This window comes from Salmo salar, chromosome ssa16 (assembly GCF_905237065.1).
Source record: "Salmo salar chromosome ssa16, Ssal_v3.1, whole genome shotgun sequence".
Taxonomy (NCBI): domain Eukaryota; kingdom Metazoa; phylum Chordata; class Actinopteri; order Salmoniformes; family Salmonidae; genus Salmo; species Salmo salar.
The window spans coordinates 78,769,090-78,791,947 of record NC_059457.1 but is presented as its reverse complement, the minus strand read 5'-3'; the positions used below and the strand labels follow the sequence as shown (position 1 = coordinate 78,791,947).

Here is a 22,858-nt window from a genome sequence, read left to right as displayed (position 1 = left end):
GCAACAGGATCTGTGGAAGGGGATGCATCTCAACATCCCTGCTAGTTTACACATGCATCATACTTCTGACACCAGTGTAGCAAATAGTGGGGGGTAGCCCAGATTGCTTGACGCAAGAAAAACTTTCTAGCCACAAACTCAACACGGATAGCTTTCTCTTTTGGAGGAGTTTGTAACAGGTATACAAAGGCTTCATTTTTTAGTTCAATGACTGAGCTGAGCTCAAAAGTGAGGGAAAAGGCATTTGAACAAAACATTGCATTCTGGGACGTGTCCCCTGGTCGGGTTGTTAAAGTCAAGGTGGCTGTAAACACTAAACGGAGACGAGAGCATGGAATATGCCTTAAATGAAGTTCCTTACTCTATAAAATCCTTGAAGGGCAACTCCACCACTTTCAACCTAATTGTCATTATCTACAGCACAATACCAGTGTCAACATTCACTATATATACAAAAGTATGTGGACACCCCTTCAAATGAGTGGATTCGGCTATTTCAGCCACACCCGTTGCTGACAGGTGTATAAACTCAAGCACACAGCCATGCAATCTCCATGGGAAACATTGGCAGTAGAATGGCCTTACTGAAGAGCTTAGTGACTTTCATCATGGCACCATCATAGGATGCCACCTTTCCAACAAGTCAATTTGTCAAATTTCTGCCCTGCTAGAGCTGCCCTGGTCAACTGTAAGTGCAGTTATTGTGAAGTGGAAACGTCCAGGAGCAACAACGGCTCAGCCGAAGAGGTAGGCCACACAAGCTCACAGATTGGGACTGCCGAGTGCTGAACCGTGTAGTGCATAAAAATCCCTCTGTCCTCGATTGCAACATTCACTACCGAATTTCAAACTGCCTCTGGAAGCAACATCAGCACAATAACTGTTTGTCGGGTGCTTCATGAAATGGGTTTCAATGACCGTGCAGCCGCCAGAAGCCTAAGATCACAATGTGCAATGCCAAGCGTCGGCTGGAGTGGTGTAAAGCTCACTGCCATTGGACTCTGGAGCAGTGGAAAGTCGTTCTCTGGAGTGATGAATTACGCTTCACCATCTGGCAGTCCGACGGACGAATCTGGGTATGGCGGATGCCAGGAGAAAGTTACCTGCCCCAACACATAGTGCCAACTGTAAAGTTTGGTGGAGGAGGCATAATGGTCCGAGGCTGTTTTTATGGGTCGCGGTATGGCCCCTAGTTCCAGTGAAAATAAATCTTAATGCTACAGCATACAATGACATTCTAGACTATTCTGTAGTTCCAACTTTGTGGCAACAGTTTGGGGAAGGCCCTTTCCTGTTTCAGCATGACAATGCCCCCGTGCACAAAGCGAGGTCCATACAGAAATGGTTTGTCGAGATCAGTGTGGAAGTACTGTTATCCACATACTTTTGGTCATGTAGTCATGCAGTAGCATTTGTACGTTTTGTAGGAAAAAATATAACGTTAAAAAGTTATACCTGATGACATCATGAAGCACATTTAAAAATGCAGATTTTCAAACACTGATTCGCTGTGACGTAGGAATCAAGAAAATACCCTCCCTTTGGCTAGAAACTCACTGCAGGTTTTTAAAATTACAATTTTTTACTTTTAATCCTACCCTGATGTCACAGACAATATTTTTTTAGGGCCTTATCTTTCTAGATCATAGAAACACGCTGTTTTCACCACTGGTTTGGTGATGATGAATATGTGGAGGAATTGCCCTTGAAATAGCGTTCCTTGTTCAATAAGAGTGTTCAGCTGTAACATAACGTTTTTCTGAAATGTTATCCAGCCTGAGTAGGAAGTGGACATTCATACAGATGTTTGATACACAGGATCACCAACAACTGAGTCTTGTATGAACTGTTATGTGCATGTAACTCTCAAAATAAAGGAAACACTTGAGTAAACGATGGATACAAAGTATATTGAAAGCAGGTGCTTCCATACAGGTGTGGTTTCTTAGTTAATTAAGCAATTAACATCACAACGCGCTTACGGTCATGCAGAGAAATGCCCAGTTGCCATTATTTTGGCTGCTGTGGATAGAAGAAGAGATCTCAGTGACTTTTAACAGAGCGGAAGAAGCGAAGAGAAAGGGTCCAATCCCATCAAAATCTAGCCATGTGGGAATACTACATTCTGTTTATTAAGCAGACCTCCTGCCTTCTCAACTTAGGGACATCGACTCCCATTGTTAGGGCGGAGACAAGAACATCTCATTATATACATATATATTCTGCTTTGAAAGAGAGGTCTCAATGGAATACAGTGGGTTTAAAGGGTATTTGTGTCAGTCTCAGTCACCAGGCTCAACCCATTTGGACACTTATGGGAGATTCTGGAGTGGCACCTGAGCAGGGTTTTCCATCAACAAAACGCTACATAATGGAATTCCTCCTTCTGCTCTAGCTAGCTAATGTTATCTGTTGTTGCTGGTTTTTTTTACTACACTGTATTCTAAATATTAGGCTATTCTGGAGCTGGACTTGTCATAAGAATTTAGGGAAACGCATTGCCCCAGATGGAAACCAGTATCTTTGACTTCTATTGTTATCTCTGAAGTTTGGGCATCTTCAATAAGAGACGTGTTTTTCTCCATTGTAATGGACACAGTGGAACCTTTGGTAGGTAGTCGTTGAGCAAAGCCAAGTCATAGATATACAGTCATTGAGCAAAGCCAAATCATCTATACGGTCATTGAGGAAAGCCAAGTCAAATATAAACTCAGCAAAAAAAGAATCGTCCCCTCACTGTCAACTGCTTTTATTTTCAGCAAACTTAACATGTGTAAATATTTGTATGAACATAACAAGATTCAACAACTGAGACATAAACTGAAACATAAACTGAACAAAATCAAAAGTAACAGTATCTGCCACCAGTATGGCTGGTGGCATTGTCATGCTGGAGGGTCATGTCAGGATGAGCCTGCAGGAAGGGTACCACATGAGGGAGGAGGATGTCTTCCCTGTAACACACAGCGTTGAGATTGCCTGCAATGACAAGCTCAGTCCGATGATGCTGTGACACACAGCTCCAGACCATGACGGAACCTCCACATCGATCCGCTCCAGAGTACAGGCCCCAGTGTAATGCTCATTCCTTCGACGATAAACGCGAATCCGACCATCACCCCTGGTGAGACAAAACCGCGACTCGTCAGTGAAGAGCACTTTTTGCCAGTCCTGTCTGGTCCAGTGACAGTGGGTTTGGCCCACAGGTGACATTGTTGCCGGTGATGTCTGGTGAGGACCTGCCTTACAACAGGTCTACAAGCCCTCAGTCCAGCCTCAGCCAATTGCAGACCGTCTGATCACTGATGGAGGGATTCTGCGTTCCTGGTGTAACTCGGGAACTTGTTGCCATCCTGTACCTGTCCTGCAGGTGTGATGTTCAGATGTACCGATCCTGTGCAGGTGTTGTTACACGTGGTCTGCCACTGCGAGGACGATCAGCTGTCCGTCCTGTAGCGCTGTCTTAGGCATCTCACAGTACGGACATTGCAATTTATTGCCCTGGCCACATCAGCAGTCCTCATGCCTCCTTGCAGCATGCCTAAGGCACGTTCACACAGATGAGCAGGGACCCTGGGCATCTTTCTTTTGGTGTTTTTGCAGTCAGTAGAAAGGCCTCTTTGTTGTCCTAAGTTTTCATAACTGACCTTAATTGCTTATCGTCTGTAAGCTGATAGTGTCTTAACAACCGTTCCACAGGTGCATGTTCATTAATTGTTTATGGTTCATTGAACAAGAATGGGAAACTGTGTTTAGTTTTTTCCAACTGCTTACACGTTTTCAGAACCGTCTCCTTTTTTCAAAACTCTACACACAATTCCCAAAACGCCTCACATCTCCTTCAAAATAACACTGCATTCAAAATGCCATAAACAAGTCAGAATGAAGCATTTGCAAATGGCAAACACTGCTTTCATAATAGTACATTTTTGGATATACCATGTAAACACTGTTCTAAATCTAAAGCTCTTTGGTCTTTCATAGGCTTATATCTACATTTCAATACAATGTTCTACAGTGAAAGTAATCTGCTGAGAGGGGTAACAAGTACACTGTAAACACCAATACAATGTAGAAACCGAAAATGTTTATTCGGCCAAACATTACTGTTGTATACAGTAGCATACAACAAAACCATAAACGTATGTAAACCAAAAGTATATTCTTTAGAATACAGTAAAGAACACAATTGTGTGTGGGTCCCGGGGGGGCAGTCCACATCACAAGATACGTTTTCTCTTGCCAAACATGGAGGGAAGTATCTCCTAGCATGGCATATCCAACCTTGGACAGAGGCAACCGCTATGTTCCCACATGCGTCCTCCATTTCCTGGAGAAGCGGCATGCGGGCATACGGTTGGAGATCATACACATTCCAGCGCCAGGCTGAGAAGAATTCCTCTATGGGATTTAGAAAAGGTGAATATGGGGGTAGGTACAAAACTACAAATTGTGGATGGGTGGCAAACCAGTTTTGGACCAGAACAGCCCCGGTGAAAACTAACATTGTCCCATAAAACCACAAATCTAGCAGGCTCCTGATCTGGATCAGGGACAAGCATTGTGTAAATTGCATCCAGAAAAGTGAGCATATGGCCGGTGTTGTACGGACCCAGTGTGGCATTGTGATGGAGGACCCCGTTTTGAGTGATGGCAGCACACAGTTATTACCCCCACGCTGTCCAGGGACATTGGTAATTGCCCTCTGGCCTATTACATTTCTTCCGCGGCGCCTGGTTTTGTTGAGGTTGAAGCCAACCTCATCCACATAAATAAATTAATGGCGAATTACATGGGCATCCAGCTCCAATACTCTGTAACAGACAAAAGGATATACAGATGAGTAAATATGGTATGTCTGAAGTACTGGAAGTAGTGTTGCATACATACCTCTACAAAGTCATGTCACATATTCTTGACTGTCAGAGTTTCTCTCAAATGGCTCCTTGTAAAGTTGTTTCATCGTCACTCGGTGCCGTTGGAGGATGTGTTGTATGGTCGACAGGCTTACAGCATTGATGTTGTTAAATATGGTGTCATTATTCAAGATATGCTTTTATCTCTCGAATCCTAATTGCATTGTTGGCCAAAACCATATTTATAATTGCTGTCTCTTGTACATCTGTAAACAAGCGTCCTCGTCCTCCATGATGTCTTTGCCTTTCCACTTTGAACAGAATTCAAACACAGTATGCGTTCAGCGTAGGAACTGTAAACAACGTACAAAAAAAAAGGTAGTACAGCATGATAACCAACCTCATTCATTCAATGCAGTGCAGTAAATGGATGGCTTAGAGTTACAAATGTTTATGCAATACTATGCAGTCATAGGTATTTTACAGTACATTACTGTAATGCTAAAATAGTCAATAGATAGCTGGATACCTGTTCTCATTTCTGAAGGTTCGAATTATGGACGCCACTGTAAATCGACTCAAGTTGGGCTGGACTCTCAGTCCAGCCTCTCTCATGGTCAAACTGTGGTTGATCACACGATCAACAAGTGTTGCCCTAATCTCATCAGAGATGGCTCTCCTTCCTTCTCTTCTTTGCCCTCGTCCTCCTCTTACTCCTCCTCTTCCAACTCATCATCTTTGAATTTGTTCTCGTTGTTGTCCCCTGCCTCTCCCTCCTACTCCTCTTGCTCTCTGTCCATTGTTGGCATCCATTGTTCAAAACAGGTAATCTGACCTTTGACCTATTTATAGGCCTATACTACAGTAAAGCAGTGATTGGTTAGTGATCAGTTAAGCAATTAGTGTTTGCACATGTGAGGAGTGTGTGTGTGACCTGGTGAATAAGTGTAGCATTTTGATTGGTTGTGTTTGGAAAAGGAAAGCAAGTCACTTCCTGTTAGATTTTTGTGTTTTAGGTAGAGAATTGTGTGTAGTATTTTGAAAAAAGTGTTTTATGCAATTGACAACTGAGTCAAAGGCTGAGAAATAGCTTATGGTTTTGGATATTTGGTGTGTAGTTTTGCACTTTGAGTGAGAGGTTTCAAAAATCGTGTGACATGAAAAGATTTTGTGTGTAAGCAGTTGGAAAAAACTGTAAACCCTTTACAATGAAGATCTGTGAAGTTATTTGGATTTTTACGAATTATCTTTGAAAGACAGGGTCCTGAAAAAGGGACGTTTCTTTTTTTGCTGAGTTTAGATATACAGTGTCTCATTATCAGCAACCATCACTCCTGTGTTCCAATGGCACGTTGTGTTAGCTAATCCAAGTTTATCATTTTAAAAGGCTAATTGAGCATTAGAAAACCCTTTTGCAATTATGTTAGCACAGCTGAAAACTGTTGTCCTGCTTAAAGAAGCAATAAAACTGGCCTTATTTAGATTAGTTGAGTATATGGAGCATCAGCATTTGTGGGTTCGATTACAGGCCAGAAACAAAGTGCTTTCTTTTGAAACTCGTCAGTCTATTCTTGTTCTGAGAAAGGAAGGCTATTCCATGCGAGAAATTGCCAATAAACTGAACATCTCGTGCAACGCTGTGTACTACTCCCTTCACAGAACAGTGCAAACTGTCTCCAACCAAAATAGAAAGAGGAGTGGGAGGCCCCGGTGCACAACTGAGCAAGAGGACAAGTACATTAGAGTGTCTAGTTTGAGGAACAGACGCCTCACAAGTCCTCAACTGGCAGCTTCATTAAATGGTACCCGCAAAACACCAGTCTCATTGTCAACAGTGAAGGGGCGACTCCGGGATGCTTGGAAGGCAAAACGCAGGAACTTCCTGTGACGCGGATGCACCGGTACATGGAAGAACGCGTCCTTTAGGTCTATGCTTATACAAAAGTCTTTGTTGTGGACACATTCCAGCAGACGTTTTGTCATAAGCATTCGAAAGGGCCGTTGGCTTACGCTCTCGTTGAGAGTGCGTAGATCCAATATTGGCCTCATTCCCCACGTCTTTTTTGGCACTAGGAAGTAGGGCGAATATAGCCCGCTGTTCCGTTGCTCTCGGGGAACTACTGTGACCACCTCCTTTGCCCAAAGTTCTGTAATCTCTTTCACAAGAGCGGCTACTTTCTCTGGCAATTTCATCACCGTTTCCACCATGCCCAAAAATGGGGGAGGAGTCCGGTGGAATTGGATGGCATAACCCTTAGCCAGGGGGAGAGGGTGCAACTTCGCTGCCACTCCCAATAATGCTCTGAGAGTGGGAGAGCGCGAAGTTGTGGTGCATTCAGTAGGAAGGAACTGTATTCCTCTATGGCCCATGACGCCGCTGTCCCCTGACATTGAAGTGGTTGCACAGCCCAGGGTGGGCTCCCCTCGAAAGGGGGAGGAAATATTAGCACATTCTGTGAGAAACGGGGGCAACGACACGTTGGTCATACTCGTAACCTTGTGGTTCCATCCCTCTGTGAACGCAGCACGGGTCTGAACTGCACTGAGGCGCCTGCCTGAGTTAGTGTGCCATCTCCCAACAGTGATTGCGTCATCGACCCAACATGGGGTTGTGTACACAGGCTGTTCTTTAAACCCTGAGCCACATTACTCCTAGGAGTCTGCGGTGTATGGTTTTATGAGGTATAGCATGGCGGCTTATCATGAGCGTCCTTTTTGCTGCCCTCTTATCATTCCCTCTCACAGCGTCCTCATGTGTATGCTCAGCTACACACCCGTGGTGGGCTGAGAGAGACTGAGACTGAACGGTCTCTGGTTTGGTATGGAAAAGAGGTTCTCTTGTGACAAAGTCAATTGGAATCCAATCTTTATTAAACAAACAACACGTTGGCTCCCCTGTTGGCTCCTCCCCAGCCTTTGCAGGGCTGGGGGGGGGGGACAGTGGATGCCGTTGTACAGGGCGCTGTGCTCTCTCCCCCTCGTCTCTTCTGGCCGCCCTTAGGGTGTCGCAAGGGTGACATCACAACCACCTCTCTCGCCGGCGGAGCGCCTGCTCTGCCTGGTGCTGCAGGAGGGCTGGAGGGGCGGGGCCCATCTGGCCCACCAAGGTGCTGTGGTTCGACGGGCTCTCCGTCTGGCTGTAGACCCAGGTCTACTAGAGACGGTGAAGTTGGAAGGCACTCTGGGAAGTGATCTAGACCCTCCTGCCAATGGCAGGTGTCTAGATAGCTGCTTCCTCTGTCTTCCCAAAACGCTCTGTCGTGGGGGCGTTCTAGAGGGCGGCTTTGTCGGATTCCTTCATGGCCGTCAAAGACAGCCAGAGGTGTCATTCCACGAACACCGAAGTGGCCATGGACCTCCGCGCACACACAGCCGACGCCTGGGTGAGATGAAGTATGGCGCCGAAAATTATTGACGCCTCTTCTATCTCTTCTCCTGACAGCTCAGTCTTACCCGTGGTGAGAAGGGACAGAGAGGCTGCCAGGAGGGCAATATTATTCGCTGCTGCTACAGCCTGGACATCTAGTGCAAAGGACTTCTTTACCAGCTGAGCTGTGAGCATGTCCTTTGTTGTGAGTTTTATGGGCGACGGCCAGGAGCTCGTACCCGGGACGAGGTACGCAGCCATGGTGTCCTGGAGCCTGGGGATCCCCTGGGGTTGTCTGCCGTCCACTCTGGTGAATGGGGTGTAAGCTTTTTGCCGGCTCGCTGATTGTCAAAGGTGACCCCATGAACTCTCCACATAATTATCGAGCGAGAGCATGGCTGGTGCCAGTGGCATCTAGTAGGGGCCGCCCTCCATCATATCCACTTCCGCGTTGGAGGGAATGGGGAGCAGCGTGATCTCCAGCCGGCTCGCAGCCCGCTCAATGAGCCCTGGAAAACCAGAGCGCAGAGAGGCTGTTGCGTAGGAGGGGGCTGCTGAATTTCAGAGCCCGTCTCTTCCTCGCCCAAAGATGAGAAAAACGTTGCACTCTCCGTAGGGAGGGGGTTCAAGAGAAAAATCCACACACTTCCCAATATCCTCGTCTTCTCTAGAAGCGACATGCTAGGGTATTCCGGGGGATCTGTGAGGCCGCCCCTAGCTTGCTGTGATCCTAGGCACACGAAACATAAGTTGTGAGTCCACAGCCGCCATAGTGGAGCAGCGACACTGAGCTCTTAAAAGAGCTGTTGGGTTGGGTGGAAATGGTGTGCTCATTTAGAAGGATGACGTTGAGACTTGGAGATCGACAGCGGGTTCGTCCTGAGACTTATCTTCTCTCTTCTCTTCTCGCCTTCAATCCAGTCGCGGAAGATAATGGGAGGCTGATTGAGGGGAAGCATCCCCTTATACAGGGACACCTGTATTCCCATTGGCTGCAGGTGTGTGCATAATTTTTTCTCAGGCTATTCGCTGCCTCGGCAGTGGTGTAAATCACTAGGAGCAGAGATCCCCTATGGGGTGGAGCTCCATAATATAGAACATGAATCATGATCAGCGTCGTCCGGGTTAGGGAGGGTTTGGCCGGCAGGGATATCCTTGTCTCATCGCGCACTAGCGACTCCTGTGGCGGGCCGGGCGCAGTGCACGCTGACCAGGTCGCTAGGTGTACGGTGTTTCCTCCGACACATTGGTGCGGCTGGCTTCCGGGTTGGATGTGTGCTGTGTCAAGAAGCAGTGCGGCTTGGTTGAGTTGTGTTTCGGAGGACACATGGCTCTCGAACTTCACCTCTCCCGAGTCCGTACGGAAGTTGCAGCGATGAGACAAGACAATAACTACTACCAATTGGATACCACGAAATTGGGGACAAAAAGGGGGACAAAAGAAAATATATAATAATAATTTTTTGCTGCGTTCACAACAACTGGGAATTAGAAAAAATACGAGGTCAAACCATGATGTCAGTGATCCTCAGGTCGGAAAGTCGGAGCTCTAGAAAGAGGCCCGAGTTCCCGAATTGGAATAGTTAAATGACCATTCAAACCGATTTTTTTCCCCTATTTCTGTTCAGATTACCAGTTGTTTTGAACGCCCTGAAGTCTGAGATTTCCGAGTTCCAAGCTCCCAGTTGTTTGAAACATGGCATTAATTCTACAGTTCAGCCTAATGACATTCTACCGCAAGTGCCAGGAGTGCAGACAGCCAGTGTCACTATCAAATCAACAACAACAAAAATGTCACATGTGCCGAACACAACAGGTGTAGACCTTACCGTGAAATGCTTACTTACGAGCCCTTGACCAACAATGCAGTTCAAGAAATAGTAAAAATATTATTTACCAAATAAAATAAAGTAAAAAATACAATAAAAAGTAACACAATAAAATAACAATAACGAGGCTATATAAAGGGAGTACCGGTAGCGAGTCAATGTGCAGGGATACATAAGTCAATAACCCATTGATTCTTAAAGACTATACATTCTAATTGCACTATGAGATTACTTCAACTGTCAACTCCATCAGAACCCAAAATATAAACTTGTTTTATTCCATTGTTTTTAAATATGTAATTGTTAACAAACACTGTATAGCCTCAAACCACGGCTAAAACTATCATTTCTATATCATGGATGGTGGAGCATCCATAGCTCTGTCTATCAATGTGAGTGTGGTAACATTTCTTCAGCCCCACCCCTCAGCTTTTTACCAAATCTGTGGTGCCCACTTTGTTGTTTAAACTATAGCCTAGATCGTTGTGTTCACACAGGCAGCACAATTCTGATATTTTTTTCACCAATTGGTCTTCTGACCAATCAGATAAACTCTGAAAAAGATCTGATGTGATTGGTCAAAAGACCAATTAGTGGAAGAAAAATCAGAATGCAGCTGCCTGTGTAAACTCAGCATTTGTGACTTTCTGAAAAAATTGCCCCCTCCCTTTATTATCACATGCTGTTTAGTTTCACTTTCTCTTTGCTATTAGAACAGATCACTTCAAGTCACAACTGCAATACAGTTGACAGAAAATAATCCCATAGCTGCAGGGTAAGTCTACTTTCCTCATTTCCTTTCATTGACTATTCATGTTCAATATGAACACCATAATTATCATTTACAGTTGGGTGGGTGTCATGAAAGGTTTTGTGATCATTTAATATTCTATGTCTACAACAGGAATTAAACAGTAGACATGGTTAAGTGGAAACTGGTAGTGCAGAAATTAATGGAATGTTTTTTAGATGAGTAATTCTATGAATGTAGAATAGAACTGAGGCAGTAAGTACATTTACAATAACACATTACTTTCACTTTCTAATTCCAAGAAATCATGTGGTCCAGTGGGAGGATTTAGGTGGTGAAGTACTGTAGAGAAGATATTGTGAAAGATAAGAGAGTGAAAGTGAAAGTTTAGAATGTGAAATAGCTTCACGCTGATGTATGCAGTTCGCACCATGGAGAAAGATCAAATCAAATTTTATTGGTTGTGTACATATATTTAGCAGATGCTATTGCGGGTGTAGCGAAATGCTTGTGTTCCTAGCTCCAACAGTGTATCTAACAATTCACTACAATCTAAAAGTCAAATAATGGAATTAATGTATAAGATAGATGGTTTGCACACTGCTTGTTGTACATGTTTGCCTATCCTGAATGTATCTATCTAGACTAATAAACCCTTTTGTCTGTTCATTCACTTTCTATAGATCCAAGTTGGAACGGAGAGGTAATTTTCAACAGGACTCTTTTGTATAATGTAATATTTTTATGAAGGGGTGCACTATAAAGTAAATGGTTAAACCTACAATACCCATATAGCTGGCTGAACGATGAACAATGTTCCAATTAACACCAACATTAATACTTTTATCAATGACCTTTCTGACCTTAAAATCAGTGGCACACAAGATGAAGTACTTCACAGTTGAGACTGGCAATACTTTGGATTCTCATATTCAGTTTATGAGACAATTCAACAACACCACAAGATGCTTTACGGAAGTGAAGTCGCCAGTGGAGAGTGATGTCATCATGGCTTTCTGTCCCATCGTCTCCCGCGTCGGGACTGATATTGAAGCAGCACTGCAACAGATTCCAAGTACAGTAACTCATCCCAAATATGACTTCCCAAGCAATGTTATTTCCTTCTATACCAGATATTCTCTTTCCACACCAGATTTACTCATTGTGCCAATGTTATAAATTACATGACTAAATAGTTTATTTGAGAGGCTTATTGGTTTATTTTTACATATACTCTTGACAGCTGGTAAAGATGTCGTTCTGGTAGTGCTGCATCACACCTCCAACCCAGACTACACTGTACCTGACAGCAGCAGACTAGTGACCAGAAGTGATGTAATACTCACAGTGGACTGTCTGTTCCATGAGAGCCAGGGACTACTGCAGTCTCCTCAAAATGATGCAGCAGTCAAACAGATTAGGCAGAAGCTTGACATGGTATGATGTCAATTAATCATAATTTTGAATACAGTATCTCTGTATTTGATGTACTCATTGTTCCTCTCCTTTTTTTACAGGTTAGAAATTGTTGCAGAGTAGCTTGGTTTCTAAACATTTTCAAGGTATGTCAAATCATTGCAAATTATAAAAGTAACTATACTTCATCAACTACTATACTGAACAAAAATATAAACAATGCAACAATTTCAAAGATTTTACTGAGTTACAATTTATATAAGTAAATCAGTCAATTGAAATAAATTCAGTAAGTCCTAATCTATGGATTTTACATGAATGGTCAAAGATACCTTAAAAAAGGTAGGGGCTTGGATCAGAAAACCAGTCAGTCTCTGGTGTAGCCACCATTTCCCTCATGTAGCGTGACACATCTCCTTCACATAGAGTTGATCAGGCTGGTGATTGTGGCCTGTGGAATATTGTCCCACTCCTCTGTGCGAATTTGCTGGATATTCACGGGAACTGGAACACACTGTTGTACACGTCGAGCCAGAGCATCCCAAACATGCTCAATTGGTGACATGTCTGGTGAGTATGCAGGCCATGGAAGAACTGGGATATTTTCAGCTTCCAGGAATTGTGTACAGATCCTTGTGACATGGGGCAGTGCATTATGCTGAAACATGAGGTGAATGCGGCGGATGAATGGCACAAAATGGGCCTCAGGATCTCGTCACAGTATATTTGTGCATTAAGATTGCCATCGATAAAATGCAATTGTGTTCGTTGTCCGTAGCTTATGCCTGCCCATACCATAACCCCACCGCCACCATGGGGCACTCACACTGTGAACAGAGTGGCCATCGAAGGTGAGCATTTGCCCACTGAAGTCGGTTATGACGCTGAACTGCAGTAAGGCCAAGACCCTGGTGAGGACGACGAGCACGCAGATGAGCTTCCCTGAGACGGTTTCTGACAGTTTGTGCAGAAATTCTTTGGTTGTGCAAACCCACAGTTTCATCAGCTGTCTGGGTGGCTGGTTTCAGACGATCCTGCAGGTGAAGAAGCCGGATGTGGAGGTCCTGGGCTTGCGTGGTTACACGTAGTCTGCGGTTGTGAGGCCGGTTGGACGTACTGCCAAATTCTCTAAAATGATGTTTGAGGTGGCTTTTGGTAGAGAAATTAACATTCAATTATTTGGCAACAGCTCTGGTGGACATTTCTGCAGTCAGCATGCCAATTACACACCCTCAAAACTTGAGACATGGCATTGTGTTATGTGACAAATCTGTACATTTTAAAGTGGTGTTTTATTGTCCCCCGCACAAGGTGCATCTGTGTAATGATCATGCTGTTTCATAAGCTTCTTGATATGCCACACCTGTCAGGTGGATGAATTATCTTGGCAAAGGAGAAATGCTCACTAACAGATATGTAAACAAATTTGTGCACAAAATCTGAGAGAAATAAGCCTTTTGTGCGTATGGAACATTTCCAGGATCTTTTATTTCAGCTCATGAAACATTGAACCAACACTTTACATGTTGCGTTTATATTTTTGTTCAGTGTTTATTAAATATCTTCCTGTCTAGTGTTGGGGAGACATCTGCCATAATGTAACTATTTAAAGAAAATTCAGAACTGCAGCCTATCTCTGAAGCAGGCAGGTCACTTTCAAATAATTATTTTATTTCCAGTGCTTACAATGCTGCAACTGCCCTTCTGTGATGGAGCTCAACTCAGACAAAAGTAGGTTCCAGTAGGTTTAAAGCATTCATTAATATTGTCATTGTAATTACAGTAATCATCACAGGTCAAATCAGCACTAACATCTTGTGTTTTATGTTTCCTAATCCTTTCAAGATCCACGTGACTCTGCAAGACCACATTCCAGAAATGAAGACGATCCACTTTTGGCCCAACCATTAACACGTGATAATATTTAGTATGATTTCTGTAAAAGTGATTATCAATTCCCTTACAGAAAAAATGTTATGGATTACATCTTTAATTGCATGTAATTTAGGCCTACTTGATGAAGTACAGATAATTTACAGTGTTAATGTATGGAATTAGCCTGGCTGTATCAATGTAACAATAAAATGGAAATAATATAGAAGAAACAGGATCTGTGGAAGGGCACAAGTCTCAACATCACTGGTTAAATGCTAGAGTCTATGCGTAAATATAAGTAACAAAAATAAGGGGTTAAATACTGTATGTGTGTAAAAAACATATCTATATTTCCTGAGCTTTCTTGTCTCGCTTAGATATAGGACAGACACTTCAAATCCTTATTTCTTGTGATAATGTTTTTTGCTGTCTTTTTTTGTTGTTGCCATTTATGAATGTGTTATTCAATGCGTTTCTATAGGCTATAGTACTAAAGGCCAAATTCAATATTTTATCAAATAATTAAACAAAAATATTATATACCTAAAGGGGTCCCCAAAGCCTAGACGTTTAATAATTAAAACGTTAGTACATGTATCCCACTTCTGACACCGGTGTAGTGAACAGTAGCGGAACCCGGTTTGCCTGACTCAAGGAAAACTTGATAGCCACAACTTTAATAGGGATAGCAATTATTTTGGAGGCGTTTGTAACAGGCATACAAAGGATTCACAGTTTTTTGCAGTTGCTCAATGACAAACTGAGCTCAAAAGTTAGGGAAAAGGCTTTTGAACATAACATTCCAACCGCAACATTGCATTCTGGGACGTGTCCCTGGTCGGGTTGTTGAAGTCAAGATGGCTGTAAACACCAAACAGAGACTTGAGCATGAAATAGGCCTTAAATGAAGTTCCTTATTCAATACAATCGCCCATCACCGTCAAGAGCCTTTAGCAGTAACATAACGTTTTGTTGAAAATTTATCCAACCTGTGGAGAAAGTGTTCATTCATACAGTTACACAGGATCACGAGCAACTGCGGGAGAACATCTCGTATGAATTCCGACGAGAGGGACTGTGAGCTACCACAGGCCGAGACATCCCCTGCAGGAGGATACGACAGGTCGGCATGGAGATAAATAGAGTGTCGTGGTTTGGGGAAGGATGTATGTTTTTGTATCGTAGCAATGAAATGTTTCCCAACTTGTGGTTTCACGGCTAACTAGCTATGTAACTGAAATGTAAAATGACGTAAAAGTGCAACATTCCAGCAGATTTCCAGGTATGTAGGTAGCTAGCTAACGTAGCCATCTAGCTAGACTAGGCCTGAAAAGTGAATTTAGCAACAGCTAGCTAGCAATGCTACTTAGCTAGTTATTAACATAACTGTTAGGTAGCTAGTTAGTTTGCTGTTCTGAGTTAACGTACAGTTACGACGATGTATTGCTGAATTGTAACTGTTACCTAAAACATTAGCTAGTTAACTCACTATTGTATTATCAGCTGTCTATCACCTGAACGACTTTGCCTGCTAACTAGTTAGCAAGCAAGCTGCACTGTCATAACTCTGTCTGCGTTAGCTAACTAGCCAACGTTAGTTACTTGTATCGGTCTTTTGCTGGATTTACATTCGCTGTTCCTATAGCCATTTCATCAACAGTAAGACATGTTTTTACATTAACCTAAGATTAACTAGCGATCACTTAATGTTAATGTTAGTTGTTGTGGCTATCTTAACTAGCTAGCTAACGCTACAGTAGTAAAATTCGTTTTACTCGCTAGACAAGTTAGTTAATTTTTCAGCTGTAGTAGGTAGGCTAGGCTGTCAACAGATTTAGCTACATATTCCTGACCTACGCTATTGATGTGTTTGTTTGTTTAGAATACAAGAGGAGTCTGACATAGAAAACACTGAAGCAAGCCGAATGTAAGTTTATTTTAACAGGCATGTCATTCTGTGATTAACATACAGCAGCTAGCTACAGTACAGTAAGTTAATTTAGTCACGCACTTCAGTATGGAATGTCCTTTATCTATGGAATACTAATATTTAATATCTCCCTCCTTTCACTATCCAATGAATGTCCACAGTCATTCTGTCATTGTCACCATCCAAGGACCTTCATATTATTAATGTTGTTCTTTGGCTTCCACACACCATCCCTCCTGCTATGTCTGCTGACTGCAGCAGGCTCACAGTGTATGCTCACAGTCCACAAATTCCCAATGAAAATGAACGTCTTCATTCTTAAATGTTTAGGGGCTTATCTCATTTCCAATGTAGAACACATTGATATTAATATATGACATTATGTTCCCTTTGTGTTTAATTTTGTAATTTTTTTATATGTTTACTACTTTGGATGTTGATATGACTGATTTCAGTGCTGTTTTGATTGAGACTCGCAGCCATGAGTTTCATAACTCTCCATGCTTCCAATCTGAACGGCCTCCAATTCAGGAAGCGAGCAGCCGCCAAGCATCTAATAGAGCGCTACTACCACCAGTTAACGGAGGGCTGTGGAAATGACTCCTGCTCGAACGCGTGGTGCTCCTCGTCCCGGGGCTCCCACCGCTTGGACAACAATGCAGCTGCCGTCAAGGCCCTGGAGCTGTACAAGATCAATGCCAAACTGTGCGACCCACACCCCTCCAAGAAAGGCACCACAATGAACCATTGTGTAAGGGACGACTTCAAAGGTGTGTTGGCATAAGTGACTCATTCGTGCATCAATACTTTTTGGAGTGTTTCAATTGTAGTGCAGAATTTCAGAAACAGACCGTCGATCTTGACTGAACACTTAACTGAAACGGTTAACTTTTTAGCCGTAACTGAATATTACGTGTTGCGTTAATTAACTGTATTACATTGATGTGTTTCCAGATGTGAATTACCTAACAGAGGAGAAAGTGTATGAGATCCTACACATCTGTGGAGAGAAGGAGGACTACTCCCCTCTGATCCGGGTCATAGGACGGGTGTTCTCCAGCGCAGAGGGCCTGGTGCAGAGCTTCCGCCGGTCCAAACCACCCACCAAGGAGGAGCTTAAGTCCCTCCAGAGCAAGGACGAGGACAAAGACGAGGACGAGGAGGAAGCGGCCGCCTGCTCCGCTGCTGCTATGGAGGAGGACTCGCCCGGTTCCTCATCCCGGTTAGACGGCGCTGCATCAGGGGACAATGATGTGGGGAAGCTGGGTCCTGACGAGGTGTCTGTGGACATCGACGCGGTCAGGAGGGTCTACCAGAGACTGCTGTCCAACGATAAGATCGAAGCTGCCTTCCTCAACGCACTGGTCTACCTGTCGCCCAACGTGGAATGTGACCTGACGTACCACAACGTCTACTCCCGGGACCCCAACTACCTGAACTTGTTTGTGGTGGTGATGGAGAACAGTAACCTCCACAGCCCAGACTACCTGGAGATCGCCCTGCCCCAGTTCTGCAGGGCCATGAGCAAGCTGCCCCTACCCGCGCTGGCCAAGCTGGCCCGCCTGTGGTCTCACTACAGTGCTGAACAGATCCACCGCATAATGGAGACCTTCCAGCAGCTCATCACATACAAGGTAGCTAGATTCTCCTGGCATTTTGTCTTTTCTTTTTTCGGCCTACATAGAGCTATGCAATTCCTCTGTAATGAAAGGCACTATACAAATTAAATGTATTGTTATTTTAATTACTAAGGTTGTCAGCAATGAGTTCAACAGCCGCAACCTGGTGAACGACGACGATGCAGTGGTGGCAGCCACCAAGTGCTTGAAGATCGTCTACTATGCAAATGTCATGGGAGGGGAGGTGGACACGGAGCACAACGAAGAGGAGGACGAGGAGCCCATCCCTGAGTCCAGCGAGTTGACGCTGCAGGAGCTGCTGGGCGAGGAGAGGAGAAACAAGAAGGGCCCCCGGGTGGACCCCCTGGAGACTGAGCTTACCATCCGGACGTCCGACAGCCGGCGGCCCCTCATCCCCTTCCAGGAGTTTGTCAACGAGCCCCTGAATGAAGTCCTAGAGATGGACAAGGACTACACGTTCTTTAAAGTGGAGACGGAGAACAAGTTCTCCTTCATGACGTGTCCGTTCATCCTCAACGCCGTGACCAAGAACCTGGGCCTGTACTACGACAACCGCATCCGCATGTACAGCGAGCGCCGCATCACAGTACTCTACAGCCTGGTGCAGGGACAGCAGCTCAACCCCTACCTGAGGCTTAAAGTACGCCGAGACCACATCATCGATGATGCCCTCGTCAGGGTAAGTCCAAGGCCCTGTTTAGTTTCTCCCACCCCGATGTGTGCACTTGTTTTGTCTACTATCCCTCAAGGATTTAAAAGCATTGGAGTGGTGTTTGTACTGACTGGAGAGAGTGTCCACTATATTCCTCACACTAGTCTTAGATCATTCTGTTCTTCCTGTTAGCTTGAGATGATCGCCATGGAGAATCCTGCAGACTTGAAGAAGCAGTTGTATGTGGAGTTTGAAGGAGAGCAAGGTGTAGATGAAGGAGGGGTTTCCAAAGAGTTCTTTCAGCTCGTCGTGGAGGAGATCTTCAACCCAGATATTGGTGAGAAACAAAGTCGTCAGTCGGTCGATACGTTGCTGAACCGTCACTGTGAGACTGGGATTGGATGTGGTTGATTTGTGTTGCTGTTGTGTTTTATAAAGGTCCTCGTCGTTACTGCAGTGGATGTGGTTGGTTTGTGTTGTATATTGTGAAGGTTGATCCTTGTCCTTAACACAGCTTCCTTCTCCTCAGGAATGTTTGCGTACGACGAGCGCACCAAGATGTTCTGGTTCAACCCGTCGTCGTTTGAGAACGAGGGTCAGTTCACGCTGATCGGCATCGTCCTTGGCCTGGCCATCTACAACAATTGCATCCTGGACGTTCACTTCCCCATGGTGGTCTACAGAAAGCTCATGGGCAAGAAAGGAACCTTCCGGGACCTCGCAGACTCCAATCCGGTTAGTATTTGATGTCCTGTTTATTAATAAAATTAGCTTAATGATATTCATCTCCAGAGTGGTATTTAAACCAATGTGCTGCGACATGGCTGTAGACTCCTATGGTGTTACATTTCTTTTTACTTAGTTTCTTTCAGGGCAATATAGACTTTAACAGATAAATACCATTGAAATGGTGGTATGTACGAAGGTGTTATTGATAACGTGTTTCTGTCTGCTCTCCCCTGTGTCCTGTTCTGTGTGCAGGTTCTGTACCAGAGTCTGAAGGAGCTGTTAGAGTACGAGGGTAGTGTGGAGGAGGACATGATGATCACCTTCCAGATATCCCAGACGGACCTGTTCGGAAACCCCCTCATGTACGACTTAAGGGAAAATGGTGATCAAATTCCAGTCACCAACGAGAACAGAAAAGTGAGTTTCAAGAATTTGTGGAGAAAATGATTTCACTCAAAATCATGCTTTTAGACATTTTAATTATTAGGGTTTTTCTATTTTAGATGTAGCTTATTTGACCAGTGGGGTTGAATAGAGTATGAGGTAGCGTTCCGTCCAGAGAATCATGCCGTTGTTTCATCTTGTGGTCGACAGGAGTTTGTAGCTCAGTATGCAGAGTACATGCTGAATAAGAGCGTTGAGAAGCAGTTCAAAGCCTTCAGAAGAGGTTTTCACATGGTCACCAACGAGTCCCCGCTGAAATATTTATTCCGGCCGGAGGAAATCGAGCTGCTCATCTGTGGAAGCAGGGTAAGCTGTTGAAAAGAGAATTTAGTGGTTTTGTATTTATAATTTTTTGGTGGTTTTTAAATATGATTTTAACTCTCCATAATGTGTCTATCACACACAGAACCTAGACTTTCAAGCACTTGAAGAAACGACAGAATATGATGGTGGCTACAGCAGAGATTCACGCATCATTAAGTAAGGGATTGCTTTATTTTAGTGTGTGTGTGTGTGTGGAGGTGATGGACCATTACTTCAAAAGGGACTTGACTGCAGAAAGTCCAAAAATGTTGAAATTCAGCGGTTTGATCTGCTGCTGACATCAGGGACAGTGACCCAAAACCCTGAATATGACACTAATATAAAGCCTCGTCTGTACTTGACCCACCAGGGAGTTCTGGGAGACGTTACACTCGTTTGCTGAGGAGCAGAAGAGGCTGTTCCTGCAGTTCACCACGGGCACAGACAGAGCCCCTGTCGGAGGCCTGGGAAAGCTCAAGATGATCATCGCCAAGAACGGCCCCGACACAGACAGGTGAGGATGTCTTCCTTCTGCAGCCCACAGAGCTCACTCGCATCACTTTGGAAACATGCAGCTAGCAAATGTGTTTAATTATGTATATATAAATAAATATAAATAACCATGTACTTTGTATGCATTTGGCTTTTTGGGGAAATTGATGAATTGGCTTCAGATTACAGTGGAACTTCAAGGTAATCCCATTCCAAATGAATGGCCTGTTGGCCTTAACAATTGGAATGGCCTTTGACCCCTTCTTTCTCCTCTGCCCCTTTCTGCAGGTTACCCACATCTCACACCTGCTTCAACGTGCTGCTGCTCCCAGAGTACGACACCAAGGAGAAGCTGAGAGAGAGACTGCTCAAAGCCATCCTCTATGCCAAAGGGTTTGGCATGCTCTGAGGCCATGACTGCCACACTGAAAAAGGACTCCTTTTCACAATCTCCCTCCTTCCCCCATATCAGAAAAAATAAACGAAAGATGACCAACCCACAAAATCGTTTAAGATTCGAGATGAGAAAAGCCGAAAATCAACACAATGGTTCATATAAAGGTAGAGCGCTCTAGTAGTCGAATTTGTCCGTGCCAGCTTCCCGATCTCTTGGAGCAGCTTCATTGAACTTCATGTGATCAAACGTACGTTTCCTTTCCCACGTTGTGTGAATGTGTTCTGAACGCATCCTTTATCTTATTTGATTATGTACAGAGGATTGTTTTCCCCCTTACTATTTATTTTAAGGTTGAAATCGGTTATTTTGATGCTTGACTGGATTAACACCTTTTTTTGTTGGGAAAGGGGAGGGCTGGGATTATTTAATAATCTGGATTGTGACAATGACAATGTAGAAACCTTTTACCATTTGTGAGACAGAAAAGGCTGCATTCATTCATGCATCGCAGTCCTCATTGCAATCTGTTACTTTGCGATCGTTCGGTAGCATCGCTGTAGTCAGATGCTGATGTGTCGAGGGAAACCGTGAGCTCTTGGAGTGTATATGATGTCCTGCCCCCCCCCCCCACACCTTCCATATTATTTAGCCAATCGAACCAGACTCCGTTTTTTTATGGAAGTGTTTGGAACTTGGGAAGTAATTTCATTCAGACAGCATCTTCAGAAAATGTTTACCTTGAGCATCTGTCCTAAATGACATCCTATTCCCTATCTAGTGTTCTACTGTTGACTAGGGCCCATTAGGGTGCCATTTGGGACACATACCATTATTTTCACCATTGGAGCACTGAGAGTAGACTGAAACTTTGTCGGAGCTGTTGTAAGTGCACTTAGACATTTTCAGAATGTTCATTTCTTTTGGCCACAAGTACATGATTGTTCTCAAATATTTTTTTTCTAAAGTCTTCCTGTGTTGCCCTTGTCTAACCAGTATTATATTGTAATCCTCAGTACATTTATATAATCAGAATAGCATTTATTCTGGTTGTCTACACTTCTAGAAGACCAACCCCAAATATGTCCCAGGTTTAGCTAGGGCATCTTCCTTTTAGAATCAAGGCATTTTGTACTAAATGAAATGTCTACAGACATTTGCCAAGTGTCAGTGACAAATCTTTGCTCTCCAGTGATCCTCTTCAGCGATCTAGAAGATTTGTCTCCGGGTAGAAAATAACTTACGACAGCCCTTTTTTAAAATTGTTAATTTTTTATTTGGAAAATGCTAGCTCTGAAAATTCCCTCAGCACTGGCACAGTAAACAGTTGATTTGTTTCTTTGTCTTTAAGTTTCTGGACAATTCCATAGGGATGTAATCACTGCTTAGGAATGTCAATGAATCCTGATGCCGTCTTTCAGTCTGTTGGGGCATAAGCAGTCAGCCAGCTCGCAGTAATGCCACTTAACAACGGTGCTCAGGGCTGCTTGTGAAGAACCTGCCCCAACAAATACATTTCAGATATTGTGGCCTGAGCCTTCCCCTCCATCGCTTCTTTGGGTTTCTGCTGTACCTCATTTATTTGTATCTCTGTTTTGTACTGCTGAAGTTGCTGCTCGCCTGTACATTGAAAAGGACTCCAGGGCCCAGAGAATGGAAAACGTTCACCCTGGTCTTGGAATGGAAGCAGTCAGTTTATAGGTTGGTTTGAATTAACTGTTACCTTTTTTTTTAAACTGTAATTGATAAGAAGGCTTAAAATCAAGTGTTATGAAAACATGCTAAATAAAAGTGACTGCTTTTTTCCAACTTGTACTTGAAGTTAATTTAAACATGCGAAAAGATGGATTTGTAAGACTTTTGAGGAATTGAATGTGTCATTTATGATTCTGAAATACTTTCCCACTTTTTTACTGTCTCGTACCCCAGTGAAGTTAATCAAGACCATACATTCAGTCGATTGGCTTAAAAGAGCCAAGTTGTTCAACCTCTGAAAAGAGAACATATTACTGAAAGTTCAAATAAATATGTTTGCATTTGATTTTACAGTTTAAGCTTTTTATTTTTAACAAGTACAATACAATCTGAGTTTAAGTGAAAATGACTTGGAAATGATAGTAAGCCAAAAACATCCAATTATTTTCTGATAATGTCCATTGCAACTGACCTAGACATTTCAA

The 22,858-nt window shown here is 43.7% G+C and overlaps 1 protein-coding gene across 4 annotated transcripts; it reads left to right on the top strand.

Annotated features, from left to right (window-relative positions):
* The first annotated feature begins 14,728 nt into the window (after positions 1–14,728).
* On the top strand, positions 14,729–22,487 carry LOC106574742 (ubiquitin-protein ligase E3A). 4 transcript variants are annotated; one of them, XM_045698011.1, is made up of 12 exons: positions 14,729–15,217; positions 15,977–16,021; positions 16,480–16,794; positions 16,979–17,658; positions 17,777–18,343; positions 18,509–18,653; positions 18,846–19,051; positions 19,298–19,462; positions 19,640–19,795; positions 19,896–19,969; positions 20,163–20,306; positions 20,573–22,487. In XM_045698011.1, exons 3-12 carry the CDS (start codon positions 16,506–16,508, stop codon positions 20,691–20,693), a joined length of 2,547 nt encoding a protein of 848 aa, XP_045553967.1. In that variant the 5' UTR covers positions 14,729–15,217; positions 15,977–16,021; positions 16,480–16,505; the 3' UTR covers positions 20,694–22,487. The 4 variants fall into 4 exon arrangements, with proteins under 4 accessions (XP_045553967.1, XP_014006243.1, XP_014006247.1 ...); XM_014150768.2 differs by having other exon boundaries at positions 14,731–15,217; positions 16,556–16,794; XM_014150772.2 differs by having other exon boundaries at positions 14,731–15,260; positions 16,556–16,794.
* Positions 22,488–22,858: the final 371 nt, after the last annotated feature.

Bases quoted from the DNA above. Each gene is read 5' to 3' on its own strand.
- LOC106574742 (XM_014150768.2), top strand. From the start codon at position 15,150: ATGAATTCCGACGAGAGGGACTGTGAGCTACCACAGGCCGAGACATCC. The intron at 18,654-18,845 runs GTGAGAAACAAA...CCTTCTCCTCAG, and splicing joins GATCTTCAACCCAGATATTG to GAATGTTTGCGTACGACGAG. The intron at 20,307-20,572 runs GTGAGGATGTCT...CCCTTTCTGCAG, and splicing joins AACGGCCCCGACACAGACAG to GTTACCCACATCTCACACCT.